Source organism: Micromys minutus (genome assembly GCF_963924665.1).
Source record: "Micromys minutus genome assembly, chromosome: 1".
NCBI lineage: Eukaryota > Metazoa > Chordata > Mammalia > Rodentia > Muridae > Micromys > Micromys minutus.
The window spans coordinates 180,387,975-180,405,083 of record NC_137969.1 but is presented as its reverse complement, the minus strand read 5'-3'; the positions used below and the strand labels follow the sequence as shown (position 1 = coordinate 180,405,083).

General features: G+C 37.4%; 1 protein-coding gene across 1 annotated transcript in view; it reads left to right on the top strand.

The window, feature by feature from the left end:
* Nucleotides 1-17,109, top strand: part of HDAC9 (histone deacetylase 9) — a gene marked incomplete at its 3' end in the record, with an annotated part of 448,608 nt that overhangs the window by 69,055 nt on the left and 362,444 nt on the right. The window contains exon 3 of the mRNA XM_080912023.1: nt 15,252-15,493. Coding sequence (XP_080768149.1) covers nt 15,252-15,493 — 242 coding nt within the window. The remainder of the gene's footprint in view (nt 1-15,251; nt 15,494-17,109) is intronic.

Sequence of the window (17,109 nt, the reverse complement as noted above, 5' to 3'; positions counted from 1 at the left end):
TTGAAAGGCTCAGATGTATTCTATGGTGACAGTTCTGGCCACATAGGCGAATTCTATAAACAGATACTATGATATCTGCCAGAAATAGAAACTTTTAAACACAGTCTAATTAAGGAGAATCTGCAATAAATATTATTACAGTTTCTTATGCCAAATGTAGATATCTCTTCTTGATGAACAAATCTATACTTACATATTTGAAAAGTTAATTTTTGAAAGTTTTAGGCCCATTTTGATGAGGTAGACTCTTCATTATCTATTGATGTATTTCCTTTCTTGTTCAGAATTCTCTTATAGAACACAGGGTGTGTTGAACAGAAACAAAAACACTAGAATATGAAAAAATACCACCAAACACTATTCTGGAAAATCATTTCTCATACTGTCAAAAACCAGATGTACTCCACTTGTTTTTTGCTATTTTCTTCAGTTAAAATGTTCTAAAATTTATAATTAATACACTCAAACCTCATTAGCATTGTTTACAGTTAATTAGGATTTCATATTTCTGCCTCTGAACTAATTCAAGTGGGATTTGGCTAATCAGGTAGCAAAGATGACTTCAGTCTGAAAAATTCTTCACTTCCCAGTCAGGGTATGTGCTTGGACAGATCCAGACACTGTAACTCTAAAGAGAACGTGCGAGATACTGCAGAATATATAAAATTATTAGCTTTATAAAAGCTAAAATAAAAGTTGAAGTACTATGTTTAGAATCCTTACATACAGGATTATTTCTTTAAAAGAGCTAAGTAAGATGTGCTAAGCATACCTGAAAATATACAAATGTGTCAAAATATGCAGAAATGTATTTAAGAACAGAATTCTCTATGGAATGGGTTGCCAGGTACAAGCAAAAAATTTCTTCACGTCTAAAAATAAATAGAGAGGTGATACTTTTAACAAAACGTTTCCGGAAGCTCTTACATTAAGACTTACCTGAAAGCCTGTAAACACAGGGGAGTACAGTTTTCAGAGGGATAAAGAGAAATCAGGATGTTGTTCTCAGGATCAAGCCTTCAGAAACAAGGGTCATGTGTAATGTGCTTAATTCCTGCTTTAGGACTTGGCCTGTGTGACCTTGGCCACTTTACTGGATGGCTTGCAAGTTTCTTTTCTGTAAAGAAGTGCCAAATGAAAATCTGGTGGACAGGTTGTAATAGGAAAGAGCTTCGTGGTATCATAAAGAACATCCCTAATGTGGCGTTCTTAAAGCTGTGTCTAGAACATTGTACATGCTGTGCATAGGTTCCATAATCTAAAGAAGAAAGCCCCTTCTCCCATGGCATCATGATGTTTTACATTACTCTTGCCCACATTTGGAAAGACAACTTGGAATCCTCCAAGAGAAGCTAAAGTTATCAGTATACATAATTCCTAAGAGCTCACGGGTTTTTAAACTTGTCCAGTGTGCTTCCTGACAAGGTCAGAGATCTTTCTGTTTACAGGCAGAAGTGGTGCCACCATGTGGCAATGCTATGACTGTAGATGCCAATCAAGCTGGACTGGCCAAGTTGGAAATTATGCAGCATTGGAAGGGTTTTGGTTTTTAACATTCGTTTGATATAAATTGCATACAGAAGGTATAAATGTGTTCAGGATTTTTCAAATTCTTGAATTATAATCCCTATAAAAATGACAATTTTACTTCATTTGAATGAGCAGTCACGTGCTTTGTCCCTAGTTTGAATGTAGGAAAATACATGCAGCAGGTGCCCACTGCCCACAGAGCACAGAGTTCAGTCAGAATCTGACGGAACCTGGAAAACCAGAGTGAAATCACAGAGAACAGAGTGACTAGAACTTTGTTTTTCCTCCTATACCTTCAAAATAGATGCATTCCTGTTGACTTTAGATGCTGAAGCTAGTCAGAAAGATTTGTTGGAAGTAAAGATCCAGGTAGTTAAAGACACATATTAGATCGTTGAGACGCAGCACCACCAGATATGAGGAGGTTGTAGAAGGGCTGTGAGGCTGAAGTCGGTTGCATTTCTATATAAGGACTTTCAGAGACTTAGCCTTGGGTCTTAACTCCATTCTATAGGAATGAACAAGTTCTGGATCCAATATGAAAGGTGGACATTAAGCGCACCTCACTTCTAATTTTACTCCTTTATGTCTCAAGCGTTTACATATAAGCTATCTTAAATTGAGTTACTGAAACTTTCAGAATATGCTAAATTCTTTTTATTAGTTCAAAGTAATTATCTCTTCTTAGGGGTATGTGTGTGTATGTGTGTGTGTGTGTGTGTGTGTGTGTGTATGTAGACAAGGATAACCTTGGATATTATTCCTTAGGCATGATCTACTTTGTTTTTTTTTTGTTGTTTTGTTTTGTTTTGTTTTGTTTTGTTTTGGTTTTGGTTTTTTTTTTTTTTTTTTTGAGACAAGGTCTTGACACTGTTCTGATGCTTGCCAAGCCATTAGGCTATGGTGGCTGGTCACTAAACATCAGGGATCTCTCTACCTCTCTGCTCTAAGACTGCAGGTGCACAGTACTACTCCAAGCGGGTCTTGGCAACTGAACACAAGTACCTATAAGTGTACAGCACATACTTGACCAGTCGATCTATCTCTGCAGGCCAAGACTGAGAAGGTCTGACAGAAGGTGGCAAATGCACCGTTTGATTAAGTTGATATGTGGAGTAAGCAATATTTTGTTCATATAGTGGCATAAGAGACAGTATCTGCTAAGAGAAGTTTCGTTAACTGATATCTACCAAGTAATAATTTATGCCACATAATATAATAGGTTCTGTTTTTACCATGGTATCCTCTGCATCTAGTATCAGGTTTCCATGGGGAAGATTATTTTTCTTTTTGCTGTTTGCAAATGTCTGTCACTTAATGCTTTTCTACAACTGAAAATATAATCTAACTTGTACACAGGACATGAGTAAAGAGGACTTTGTTCCACTCTTGTATTTTTTGAAAGTAAGCTTACCCCCAATCTCAGATGAAGAAATCTGAGTTTAATTGAATAAAGAACCCTTTCAAATTAATACTTACAGTATCCATTTAAAAAGCTAACATTTCCTGCCTCCTCTGGGTTTCATTTGCTGGTGCCATGATATCAGATTAAACCTTTAGATCAAACTACAAAATGCCATAGATTAGTTTCTTAGTTCCTGTTCATTTAAAAATGACATAAACTGGTCTGATTTTATTCTCATGGTGCAAGAAGCTCCATGAAGTTTTTACTCAGTTCTTAGATAGTAAGAACTAAGGAGCATGACAGAGTTCAAAACTCTCAATGAGAATCCCAAAGTGAAGCTGTGTTTGCAAAGACGATGAGGACTGCAGTAGAGAGGTTGGTATGTTTCAGATACGGAGGCTAATTACATTACCCCAGGATAGCTTTCGAGCATGAATAGCTTGCCTCTTTGTCATAACTGACATCCTGCTAAGAACAGATAAAACCCTTTGTGAACCTGTTCACTTAGCACAGCATTGACCAACAACTCTAAGTTTGTCATCCAACAGCAACTGGAGCTGATCGGACAATCACCCATCTTGCTGAAACCACCTATGGGATGATTCCACCAATGTATCTGAAAACTGCCTCGAATCACTGCTCTCCTTGTTGTGTTACCATGAAACCTTCATGAAACAGCTTCCACATTAGAACACGGAATTTCTGGTAACCTAAATCTATGTTCTCAGGCCATGGCCACTCAAATTTGGGTCTAGAATAAACTATCCCTCATTCCCTTTCAGCTGAAAGCTGTTTTTTTTTTTTTTTTTTTTTTTTTTTTCCAGACAGAACCAAGTGTGCACTACAAATGAGTTGGCAATTCATGTTTGTGTTATGGTTTGTTATGACTGCTTAATTCAAAAGCATATTTGCAGAGAGAGGGAGTTTGAATTAAGTAAATCAAAATAGCAAAGCCTTTGATTAAAAAGTTAGCCTGCTTTCGCTTAAATGTTGATATTTCAAGGACTACTGATATTTTAGTCATTTGTGGTTTTTTTCGTTTCCTGTGCAGACCCCTGGGAAATAAGAGAACGGTAAATCAAAGCCAAGATTGCCTTTTGCATTTGTTTTCTTTGCATCTAGGCCATATATTAGTGCACTTTAAGAAACTAAAGATATTCACGACTTGATCACCATCACTGTGAGGGGCGAACTGTACATCTGGACAAACTGACTTACACAATTCTTACAAAAATTGGAATGTTTGATAATTTATTCATTTTTTTTATTTCCTGATGATTATATTATAAATGCTAATAGACCCTGTGTTAGGAATATCTACATTCCTAAAATGAAGTTTGGGCAGAATTGTTGTTAAATTAAAGAAACTACTTCTCCCCTAAATTATTTATTTTAGTATTAGGTACATTCAAACTTATTCATTTAATTTTCAATTAAAATTACTTCTGAGACTACCAATTCTAAGGGAGATACTTAGGTACTAAGCATGGAGTCCACCACGTTAAGACACTGAAAAAAAGGTAATAAACTGGTTATTATCTTGGGCAAAATTTCAAAGAATTTTGATTAAATTAATTTAAGAATATATATATATATATATATATATAATCTTCCACTTTCAAGACTAAAATAAGAAAAATAAGTTCTCACTTTACATATTGCCACTTTTCACCTAATTTCCTAATATACTCTAGGTCTTAGGTTAGACATTAATCACTTGGTAATTCAGGATGCAACCTATACTTGGCAACTCTGTTAAACAAATGGTATAATTTGGTAAGGAGCATTTTCCTATGTGTTCTCCTACCTCATTAGTTGTTATGTGTTTTAAGAGATACAGAAGATACAAAATGACACCTTGAAACCTTTTCAAATTGTTTGTAAATGTTTATTTGTTTTGTCTGATAATTTATTATAATCATTTATCAATACTTTAAGCAAAGACTTTACATAGTCTGGAATTCAAATGGCCAAAATGTCCTATAAATGGTTGCTTTAGGGCTTTTCACAGGATGTGCTTGCATTTGTGACCACTACCATGCAGTTATGTGCATGTGTCTCTGTTTCACAGTATTCTTCGAGTTTCATCCATTCATGCATTCACTCATTCCAGGCATGCAGTTGTCATCAAAGGCCCTCAGGGGTGCTCCAGGGACAGTGGAAAGGGCCTCTTTCATGGAACAGGCACTGCCCCTGGAGAGATCATCTGAACATTGAACAGTAGCTGGTTCCAGTGGCTGAGCTGGGGCTCGGGCCGACAAGACACAGCTGTTGCAGGTGCTCTTATATTGCAGAGGTGAGGGCAGGGTAGAGACGTGGATGGTGCTGTGCAGGAGTCCAACATTAGGAACTTCTCATGCATGCATTCATTCATGCACGGCTGTTGAGACAGAAGGGAACAAATAAAACCCAGAAGAAAATTGATCACTGGGCAGGGTGGGGGGGGGGTGGAGTACTAGAGAGAAAACCAAAACGGATAAAATGAAAGAGGAAAACACTTAAAGTCCGGTGCCGAAGTGTAGGTTGAGAAAAGGACCAGATATACAGCACCATATGCAAGCCACCCTCAGGCAAGGCCTCTGTTCTGTCAGCCAGTGATGTGATGCAACCAACAGAGTAGAAGAAACAAAAATGAAAAAAAAATGCCAGCATCGGTTTTGTCTACTCTCAATGCATTGGCAAGGCTAGGGTGTGAGGGGGTAGCCTCAGAGAAGGCAAATGCCAAGGGGATGTAGATTTAGATTCGTGGAATTGCAGGAAACAAAAGAGTTCAGGACGTATACTCATCTGCCACAGCCTAAAATTCTGCATGTAACACTCCCTGAGGTTGATTAGGGTCCTGCTCCCTGGCTTACTCTGGTTTCCTTCATTAGTTTGACCAGGAAGTGAAAGAATAAGGGGAACAGGACAAGGGTGAGGAGGGGGCCCTTTTCTCTTAGTCTGATGCTGCATCTTTCCCTCTCCCCCCATGCATACCCGATTTTGTTCTTTACTTCTCCCTTAACGTAACAGATCAGCATCACACAAGAGGACTAGGAGAACTCATTTTCATCCTTTTTATCTCTCATCCTACAATTATGTGGTCTTGTCTTGCTGTTGCCCTGTAGTTTTGGTTTTCATTTTAGTGCAGTTGCGTGTGTAACAAGCATTTATGTAACATAACTACCCTGACCCCATTCTCTCCTACCCCACCTCACGTGAACCTCATTGTGAGCTCTGGCAATGAGGTGAGTTGCATCATACCTTTTCTTTTATTGCCTTTTTTATTTAGCATGAGACTGGAATACACTCAAAAGAAAGGTTGTGGAAGTAAATTGATAAGGAATGAGGATGTCATTTAAAAATCCATGTTCTGCTCTGTGGCCCAGCTTTTGGAATTTGTAGAGAGGAGGTGAGAAAACTAATGCTGATGCAATGAGTTGGACAAGAAGGGTTTACGAACATCAATCCACAACATCTAAGAGCAGTGGAAGAAAACAAGCACCAACTCAGTAAAAAGCTTTGTAAAAACAAACACTCCTACTTACAGACTGCAGACAGCCATATTTCCAGAGGCCAGCCCCTTTTCTGAGAAAGAAGTGGCTTCTGGTGGCCAAGAGCCTCTTCAACTCTGAAGCTGGAAAATCCGGAGGGTGATATCTGAAGAACACAGAAAGATCACTTTTTCTTATTCTTCCTAGAGAGTAGAACCAGCAGCAAGTGACACTGTATTTCTGCCTACTTGACTGAGTATCCATCTTTCCTTCCTGGGAGCCTAGTGGAAAGGAACTATTGAGTCTCAAGGAGGAGCTTCTCCTTTGTGCATTTTTGGCCTGTTACTGTAAAGCACTAGCACAGATTTCTGTTCTCCGACCACTTCCTCGGGTGCCATGCTCTTGGAGACAGTCTTGGAGGCTCTGCCCCACAGTCAGGAGTGTGGGCACCTACACTGTCCATATTCATGACATTACAGCATGGCATAGGCCAGGGCTCCAAGGCCAGACTCATTATCAGAAGAGTAAACTGAGATAAAGTCTGGCTCCGTCAGCACTGTTTATAAAATAATCAGCGTGTGTAAAGGGAGGGAGAAATGATGAGGCTAGAATCCTAGAACCCTCCAAATGCAGTGTGCGCCACAACAACATTTCCAAGACGCTTCAGGGCAGAGTTGATGTCAGTGAGGTGAGTGTTTGGGATAAAGACTCATGGATCATCTTTCGCAGAGTCTTCGTGGTCTTTAATGCCTGAAAAGGGAGGCAAATAGAACTGTGTGCATACATATAGAGTCTAGCAAGGAGTTATTTTTTCAACTCAGTAACCTTTTAAGTGGTATTGGGCCACACTTTTATGAATTACTCCTTACCCAGTCTTGACTTAGCCCTAAAGTACAGGAACAGCATAGAGTTGTGATTGTCTTCGTCCTCTTCTCAGTATCAACTAGGAGTTCAGAGAGGAAGGGTTATTAATGTGGTTTAATAGAGACAGTCTGCCAGGCAAAGTCTGGAACCACAAAAGACAAGTGTGAGGATTAATGACTGAAAACGTCTACTCAGGGTATCATTCTGGCCATCCTATAGGAAGCCCTGCATGCAGTATTGAAGCAGTGTCCCACAATGCTCCCCACAACTCAAGCTCGGGATACTGACTATTTATTTGGTGGGGTTGTGTGACAGTGACAGACCATACATCAGGCTGTCTTCCTGAGGAAAACAGCACCACATCCACACCCTCCTGGGTCTCTGTGTGCACAGGGGCAACAGAATGAGCACAATGGGTGATCAAAGTCACATGCCTTTCTTCCCAAATCCAGATATTTCAGTCCTTATGACCACTTGCCAGAAGCCATGGGTAATCATTCCCTAGCTGACTTTGGCCAGGATTGCTGACACTACTTCCTGAGTTAGGACCTCTGCAATTAGAAATATTAATTGATAATATCTAATTTCTATATATATATATAAATATAAATATTAAAAGGTAAGCCTTTCATTGACCCACACATGTCCATGGTATTATTTTACTTGTGAAACTGAGGCTGTAAACCATGCCTTCAGCCACAGTGATACTTGTACATAGACAAAATTCTGTCACCAAAATGTTTCCATTGACAAGTTATTCACTTGAAACATTGTTAAAATGGTTGGAATTTTCTGTGGAGCTTCTGGCTGGAAAAGAAACCAGTACTCTTCTTTGGAACATAAGAAAACTGTTTAGGGTTTGGTTTCACTTATTAGCAATATCCCAAAGTTAGAATTAAGAAACATTTGTGAGTGTTAGGTTTGGAATCACTTTTTTTTCACCTGTGGCCCTGGGCCTGGTATTGATTTTTTAAAAGTATCTTTCTTAAAATATATATATATATATATATATATATATATATATATATATATATATATATATATACATACATATATGTATATATATACATATATATGTGTGTGTGTTTACAATAGTTATAGTTGTTTAAGTAATACACACATATGTATACACAATCTAGACTTTTGTTTTAACTTTGAAATCAGAAGGTTTTTCATTTAAAAATACTTTAGAAAATAAAAATTTTGAGAAATGCATATTTTGAAAAATAAAATAGCAACTATCAAGAAGCAAACCTATGAACATGGAATAAATAGGTTATTACAATATGTTAGTTAAGATAAGATCATATATATGGGGAAATATTTCACCTGGGCATTTGAAAACTTCAAAATCATCTAGACATGTTTGCATGTGTGTTTTTTTTTTTTTTTTGTTTTGTTTTGTTTTGTTTTTTGGATTGGTGCTTAGCACTACCAAAACTTTTTTATTGGGGGTTGGGGGAAGGGAGAGAAAAAAACAGAGAGACAGACAAAGAGCTCAATGATCCTGACCATGCTAACATTATAATAAATAATACTTATATCCACCCAGTCTTTAAATAACTTCGAATTATCAAGATATTAAAACAACAGCAACAGCAACAGCAGCAGCAGCAGCAACAAAACAGCTCAATGCCATGTTCAACGTTTCTACAATCCAAAATATATCTTCATTTCCATGGCCACTGTCCCTTAATATCATCAGAGGAAGCTGGATGTATGAGCACAGAGAGGGTCTGCACCATTGCATGTGTTTTTATTTCATTTTTAAAACTTGTTTATTTTATTTTGTATGTATGTTTGTCTGCATGTGTGTCTGAATATGACTGCATTCAGTGCCTGTGGAGATCAGAAGAAGGTGTCATATCCACTGGAAATGAAATTATAGATGGTGGTAGCCATTATGTATGAATCTGAAACCTGGTACTCTGGAAAAGCAGTCCCCCACTGAGCTATTTCTTAATCTCTTTGCATTTATTTATAATCTCAGGAAAAAAAGGGAGTCCAAAGAAAGTTAGTTTTATCTTGGCTCTTTCTCGCCTGTGTCCTGGGTATTGAAGTTTGTTAATAAATACTATGTAGTGATAAATAATGCTAATATTAATATTTGTTAGCAGCTGAATTATCACCTGAGTCATTGATAACCATTTCTGAATAACCTTTGAAGAACTGTTTGTCTTTGCAAACAAACAAACCCAAAAAGAGTATAAACATGGGCAGTTCTAATTATCCACTACTAAAACCAATGGTTATATTTTCCTTGTAAACTGGTTATTTCTGATTAAATAGATACTCACAGTGTCCTGTTCTTACACATTCTGTGTATAAAGGTGACTATTGCTTGTTGAAACTCATCCCTAGCCTTAAACTTCTGTTACTGTTCCTAGGAAGCTCCTTAGCTTGTCAGCAAAGATGTCAGAAAACTTCAACATTCTTTTTGGAATAAGAAATGTCTTTGTCACCCACAATGCAATAGCTGCTAAAAATAGAAAATGGTAGTAATCCAAGAGTAATTTGCAGAGATGAGCTGTTGTCCAAGTAGCAGGGGTAAATCCAGCAAGGCCAGAGATGACCCAGCCACAGCCACGATGCTGGTGATTGCCACTGCGCCTCACATTTGATGAAATATTCATGCCTCTGCTTTCCTCTCTGCAAGCATTATTGATTTCTTGTATAAATGCTGCTATATTTAGTCTAGACAAATGGAATGTGGATCACTGCTGAATAAATTGTATGAAAGACTCGGTTCTCGCCTGCCGCTTTTTCTCAGTCTTGGGCAATTATTTATAATCAAGGGGAGTTTTTATAAGTTGAGGGTGATTTTTCACAATTTAGTGATTAGTCTCTGAACAAAGGCAAGCAGTTAGACACAATCATTTCTGTTGGGATAGCAGGTTAAGAAGTCAAATTATACTTTGAGGTTTACAATGAGCGTTTTAGGGCACTGTAGGATTTTATTCCTTATTGTTCTTCTTGTTCTTTTGTCTGAAAATTCTTAAGGGTTTGATGTTTGTAGTTTACAAACAATAAGATAAAACTAAAGGTCCTTGTGGATAACGTCAAGAGAAATTGCTGTCTGCCAAACTACAACTTATTAATTGTTTTCCCATCCTTATTAAATCATTACACACAGTGTTGATACTACAAACTTCATATCTACACATTGAAAACTAACCAGTGTTAGCAAAGCAAGATTGACATGCATGTACTCATACATGTGTGCAGTACAGCTTCTTTGACACATGAGCATTTACATGTGAGGCCGTGGCATCTATGAACAGAAGAACTGGAAGCTCTTTGCTAAGCACTGAAAATAGCTCATAAGTCTACATTGAATACAAACTTGTAATTCCCAATCCGGGGTACTCAAACCTAAGTAGAGTAGAAGAGTTAGAAGTAAATGAGCATTTCTGACACGGTGTGAAAGTATAGAAATCAGAAGAAAAGGAGAGCCATCCATCTTCCATCTTCTTATCCAAAACACAACACTTATCTGCTCTTTGTGCTGTTCTCTTCAGAACATATGGACTAATATAACTTTAATCTCTCTCTCTCTCTCTCTCTCTCTCTCTCTCTCTCTCTCTCTCTCTCTCTCTCTCTCTCTCTCTTCTCTCTCTCTCTCTCTCTCCTGTACCCCTTCCCCATGTGTATGTGTGTGTGTGTGTGTGTGTGTGTGTGTGTGTGTGTGTGTGTGTGTGCATGTATACTATATACTTGCTTAGTTGGCTGAATTTTAGTAACTTTCTCAAAGTTCCAAGCCTCACCATTGAGAATGATAGCTCATATTTTAAGAGGCCCAAATAAAGATGTAAAGAGTCATACAGTTTGTTTGTCATAGTATAAAAGCTAAATTTTACCACCTTTTAATCATTTTAATATTTTCATAAACATTTTAGGGATTCCATACATATTGAGCAAGTGTGCACCAATGGGAGTACATGCTCATATGTCTGATATTGCTTGTGCATATGTATGCACATATATGTGGAGGCAAGAGAACAACCTAGAGTATCATTCTTCAGGCACCCCAGTGTCTGTCCCTGGCCTGGAAATCACCAAGTAAGCTGGGCTGACTGGCCAGTGTGCCTCAGGAACTGTCTTAACTGTCTTCACCTTCCCAGTACTAGGGTTACAGGCATGCAACACCATCACTGATTGTTTGGTTAATGTAGGTTCTGGGGATTGAATTGGGGTGCTTATGCTTGTAAGGCATGGGTTTATTCTCCACACAGCCACTGACTACATATTTTTGTACAAATGAGTGTGGCATATTTTATTATAGTATTTCTTCTAATGATGACTATGATAATAAAACAATCTCTAGGAAATAATATGGCTTTGGAGTTTTTCCTCATGTTATTTATTTTTAGAAGTGGCAAACCTGAGTCAAATGGCAGAATACTTAATATCTCCTGGTTTATATTGCAGATTTATTTTTTAGCAGTTTTATATCAATTGAAAGTAGCACTTATAATAAATAATTCAGTCATCTTCTTACCTTACAAAATGAGGCATTATGCATGTAGACATATGAACTTGTACATATATATGATTGTTAATAACTACATAATAATGTTTCATTTTCTTCATGGATGTTTTATTTACTAATAAGGGTGATTCATAGTTGTTGAGTTGTTTTATAAATTTTCTAAGTTAATGGAAATCACTTGCCATTTTATTACCATAGTTGCTTATATTCTTTTGATATGCTAGCAAATCAGTATTGATGAAGTATTTTAATATACAGGAAATTTCCATTTTTATATATTGGAAAGGACAATCCCCAAAACATTCAAACATCAACACTTAGGCACTGGGCTACTCGCAGTTCTTCACATGGGGACTTGGCCCATTGCTCTGGTTAATCACCATTATCTGAATTTGGATGTAGTTTCTGCCATATCTTCCCCAGGTATAATGGTGATGCAGATGTACTGCATTGCATGCTTAATTTAGTGTAGAATTTATCTTCTGTCTCTGAGTATGAAACTTGTTTTAAGTCCATAAATTTTCGTGACAGAGTTCCCTTTTTTTGTATGGCATCTTTCCTTCATCTTGGCTTTCTTGGACTTCGGTGGTTTGCATTAGTGAAATGGCCCAGTCGAATACATTTTATGAATGATTCTTGGTACCACTAGTTGAATCCATCTGTTTGAAAATGAAAGGCAATTGTAGAAAATTCAGAGCAGAAAACATATTACTGAATGAAAATTAACCTATGTACTCTTTACAAAAACTGATAAACAGAACACAGTTGACCATCAGTATAAAGCAGAGATTATACCCATTTCTTTCTTTTTTTTTGCTTTTGATTATTTTTTTCTTTTCCTTTTTTATTGGATAGTCTAGTATTTATATCTCAAAAGTTATCACCTTTCCACCAGTCCCACCCACTGCCCCTCCCATTGCCTCCATGAAGGTGCTCCATCTCCCAACTTCCCTCTCTTACCTCAGGGCCTTGGCATTGCCCTACCCTGGGAAAAAATGAGCCTTCCCTGGACCAATGACATCCTCTCATTGATGTCAGAAAATGTTGCATGTGCACCTGGAGCCATGGATCGCTCCATGAGAAATCATTGCTTGGTGTTTTAGGCCCTGGGAGCTGTGGTGAGTTTGGTTAGTTGATAATTTTGTCCTTCCCATTGGGGTTACAGGACCTTTCAGCTCCTATAGTCCTTTCTCTAGTTCCTTCTTTAGGGTCCCCGTGTTCAGTCTGATGGTTAGCTGCAAGAATCTTCTGCTGTATCAGTATGGCTCTGAGGAGGCATTTATATCAGATTCCTGCCAGTAAAACTTCTTAGCATCAGCAATAGTTTTTGGGTTTATTGGCTGCACATGGAATGGATATCCAGGTGAGGCAGTCTTTGGATTATCTTTTCTCCAATCCCTGCTTCTCTTTTTGTCTGCATTATTTCCTCCTGTGAGTGTTTTGTTCTCCCTTATAAGAAGGAATGAGGTATCCACTTTCTGGCCTTCCTTCTCTTTGAGTCTCATAAGTTCTGTGAATTGATTCATGGGCATTCTGAGCTTTTTGGGCTAGTATCTGTGAGTATATACAATGTATGTTCTTTTGTGACTGGGTTGCCTCACTCAGGATGATAGTCTTTAATTCCATCCATTTGCCTAGGAATTTCATGAAGTCATTGTTTTTAACAGCTGAGTAGTACTATATTGTGTAAAATGTACCACAATTTCTGTATATAGACTGAAAAACATCTGGTTTCTTTCCAGCTTCTGACTATTATAAATAAGGCTGCTATGAACATGGTAGAACATGTGTACTTGTTAGATATTGGAGTGGTATAGCTGGGTCCTCAGGTAGTACTATGTCTAATTTTCTGAGGAACTGCCAGCCTAATTTCCAGAGTGGTTGTACCAGCTTACAATCCCACCAACAATGGAGGAGTGTTTCTCTTTCTCTACATGCTCGCCAGCATCTACTGTCACCTGAGTTTTTGATCTTAAACATTCTAAATGGTGTGAGGTGGAATCTCAGGGTTGTTTTTATTTACATTTCCCTGATGACTAGGGATGTTGAGCATTTCTTTAGGTGTTTATCAGCCATTCAATATTTCTCAGTTGAGAATTCTTGGTTTAGCTCTGTGCTCTATTTTTAATGGGAGTTTAACTCTTGGAGTTTAACTTTTTGGTCCTTTAGCAGATTTAGAATTGGTAAAGATCTTTTCTCAATCTGTTGGTTGCTGGTTTTCCCTTTTGACAGTGTCCTTTGCCTTACAGAAGTTTTGCAATTTCATGAGGTATAATTTGCCAATCCTTGATCCATTGTTGTGCTGTTCAGGAAATCCCCCCCCCCCCGCCCGCGCCTATGTATTCAAATCTCTTCCCCAGTTTCTGATCTATTACTTTCAATGTACCTGGTTTTATGTGAAGTTCTTTGATCCATTTGGACTTGAGCTTTGTACAAGAAGATAAGAAAGGATTGATTTGCAGTATGCTGAATGCCGACTGCCAGTTAAATCAGCACCATTTGTTGAAGAGGCTATCCTTTTTCCGTTGAAAGTTTTTAAGCTCCTTTGTCAAAGATCAAGTGACCAAAGGTGTGTGGACTCATTTCTGGGTCTTCCATTCTATTCCATTGATCTATCTGCCTGTTTCTGTCCAATACAATTAAGTTTTTATCACAATTGATCTATAATACAGCTTGAGGTCTGGGATGGTGATTCCCCTGGAAATCTTTTTATTGTTGAGAATAGTTTTTGCTACCCTGGGTTTTTTATTATTCCAAATGAATTTTCAAATTTTTCTTTTTAACTCTAGAAAGAATTGAGTTGAAATTTCGATGAGGACTGTATTGAACCTGTAGATTGCTTTTGGAAGTTGGCCATTTTTACTATGTTGATCCTTCCAATCTATGAGCATGGGAGATTTCTATCTTCTGAGGTCTTCTTCAACTTCCTTCATCAGAGACTTGAAGTTTTGTCATACAGATTCTTTACTTGCTTGGTTAGGGCCACACCAAGGTATTTTATATTCTTTGCGACTATTGTGATGGGTGTCAAATCTCTTTTAGTAGAGGAAAGCTACTGGTTTGTTAGAGTTAATTTTATAACCAGCCAATTTGCTAAAGTTGTTTATCAGCTGTAGGAGTTCTCTGGTGGGAGTTTTGTGTCACTTAGGTATACTATCATATCATCTGCAAATAGTGATATTTTGACTTCTTCCTTTCTGATTTGTATCCTTTTGAACTCTTTTTGCTGTCTGATTGCTATGGCTAGTACTTCCAGTGATATATTAAATAGGTAGGGAGAGAGTGAGCAGCCTTTTTTAGTGCCTGGTTTTAGTGAGATTGCTTCAAGTTTCTCACCACTTAGTTTGATGTTATACCCATTTTTTTTATACATGTGCTTACATGTACTATACAGAGTATAGTGCTTTTTGTTCTTGGTATGTTCACAAATCAGTTTGCTAATCTCCAAATCTGTCTATCCCATTCTCTCTCTTCCTTCCTGTGTCTCTAGTGGACGTGAAATCAGAGGTTCCTATGGGCCTGGAGCCCATCTCACCTTTAGACCTAAGGACAGACCTCAGGATGATGATGCCTGTGGTGGATCCTGTCGTCCGTGAGAAGCAACTGCAGCAAGAGTTACTTCTTATCCAACAGCAGCAGCAAATCCAGAAACAGCTCCTGATCGCAGAGTTTCAGAAGCAACATGAGAATTTGACAAGGCAGCATCAAGCACAGCTTCAGGAGCATATCAAGGTAGCAAATGTGTCTTTGTCTCTGACTTCTCAATCAGGGCATCTGCACCATGATGTGGGCATAAGACCGACCCATGGGAGCACTGATGGGGAATTTCCCTGTGATTAAGACATGGATGTGTGGCTTGAAGGAAATTGTGATTATACTTGTTGAAAGCTTGGGTAAGTACCTGGTAAACCCTTCCCTTGTTAATTGAAGATCTCTGCTATTTTGACTTTTCCCTCACAGACTCACTGGTAGCAACAGAAAGTTTCTATTCTCATGTATACTCTCTCTTGTGTGTTCCTGTGCCCCATATTGTCATCACCAAGAACCACAAGCCTGACAGGTCCATGCCATGTTACTTAAGAATCTGTAAGCATGATTTACCTGTAAAGATAAATTCATCCTGTGAAGAGGCAGCCCTCTCCTGTTGTGTCATTTGTTTTCAATCTAGGTCAATACTAATTCTTTCTTATAGAAACTATCTCATAGGGCATATAATTAAAATAAAAATACAATGAAAAGATGAAGGGAGTTTTATATGCAAAAATGGCATAAATATTTCAATGTTTTTATAGACCATTATTTCAGGGTAAAATATAGCATTAGCTCAAAATTTTTACTGACATCTGGTGATTATATATATGCCAAATTGTTCTTTTTTTCTTCTTCAGAATATTCACTAAAAATATCACTCTAGATTTATTTGTATTATTTTTCCAAATAATTGGCAAAGACATTTAGTAACAGACAAATGAGATGGGTTGGTGGCACATGGCTCTAATTTTAAAACTTGAGAATTAGAGAGGACAAGACCTAAAACTTGAGCTGCAAAGTGGGCTAGTGTTTTAAAATTTTTAAAATGCACAGGGATGTTTTAGTTCAATAAAACAAATATTTAATTTTAATTTATTTTATTAGAAGCACAAAATATTTACAATAAAATTTTATTTTATGGTCAACTCTTTCGAAGATGACTTAGAGGTGATAATCATTTGAATTATGAACTTTGTCATCTTTTACTATAATGTATTCTAGGTCCTTAATATCTTGTATATCAAGTACAAATACATGAATATGGTATTAATATAGATAACTAACTTATAGCACTAAATTACAATGTCTAAGAAGATGAAAGTCCTATTTTCTTCCTTGTTCTGGAAGATATATTATTTGCATAAAAGTCTCCTCGATGCCTAATATAAAACACATTTTCTTTCATTTAGTAGTGAACTTTCCTTTACTAGTGACTTTTATATTATCGTTCTATAACATAGCTTAAAAATAAGATTGAAGGGCTTTGTATGCATGTCTCCAGCAAAATCATTGTCTCATGCTTATATTTTATGAGTAACATTCGCTTAGTTTATACATTTATTTTTGAATAAATGCCAAAGTGTTATTTTAGTTTGACTCTTGAAACAGCAATAGAAGCACCAGTGTCTAGATCTTTCTTGTCCTTCTAGGCAAGATAACAGAGCAATGAGCCATGAGGAAGATTTATTCTTCACCTTGCTTCAGGATCTGAGTGTCTATATGGGTCATTTTCTTTTGTGTGCAAGTCCTTTGCCATGAGTATTGAGACATGCGGATGAGCAAGTTGCATTGCTCAGTTTTAGATTTCTTCTTTGCAT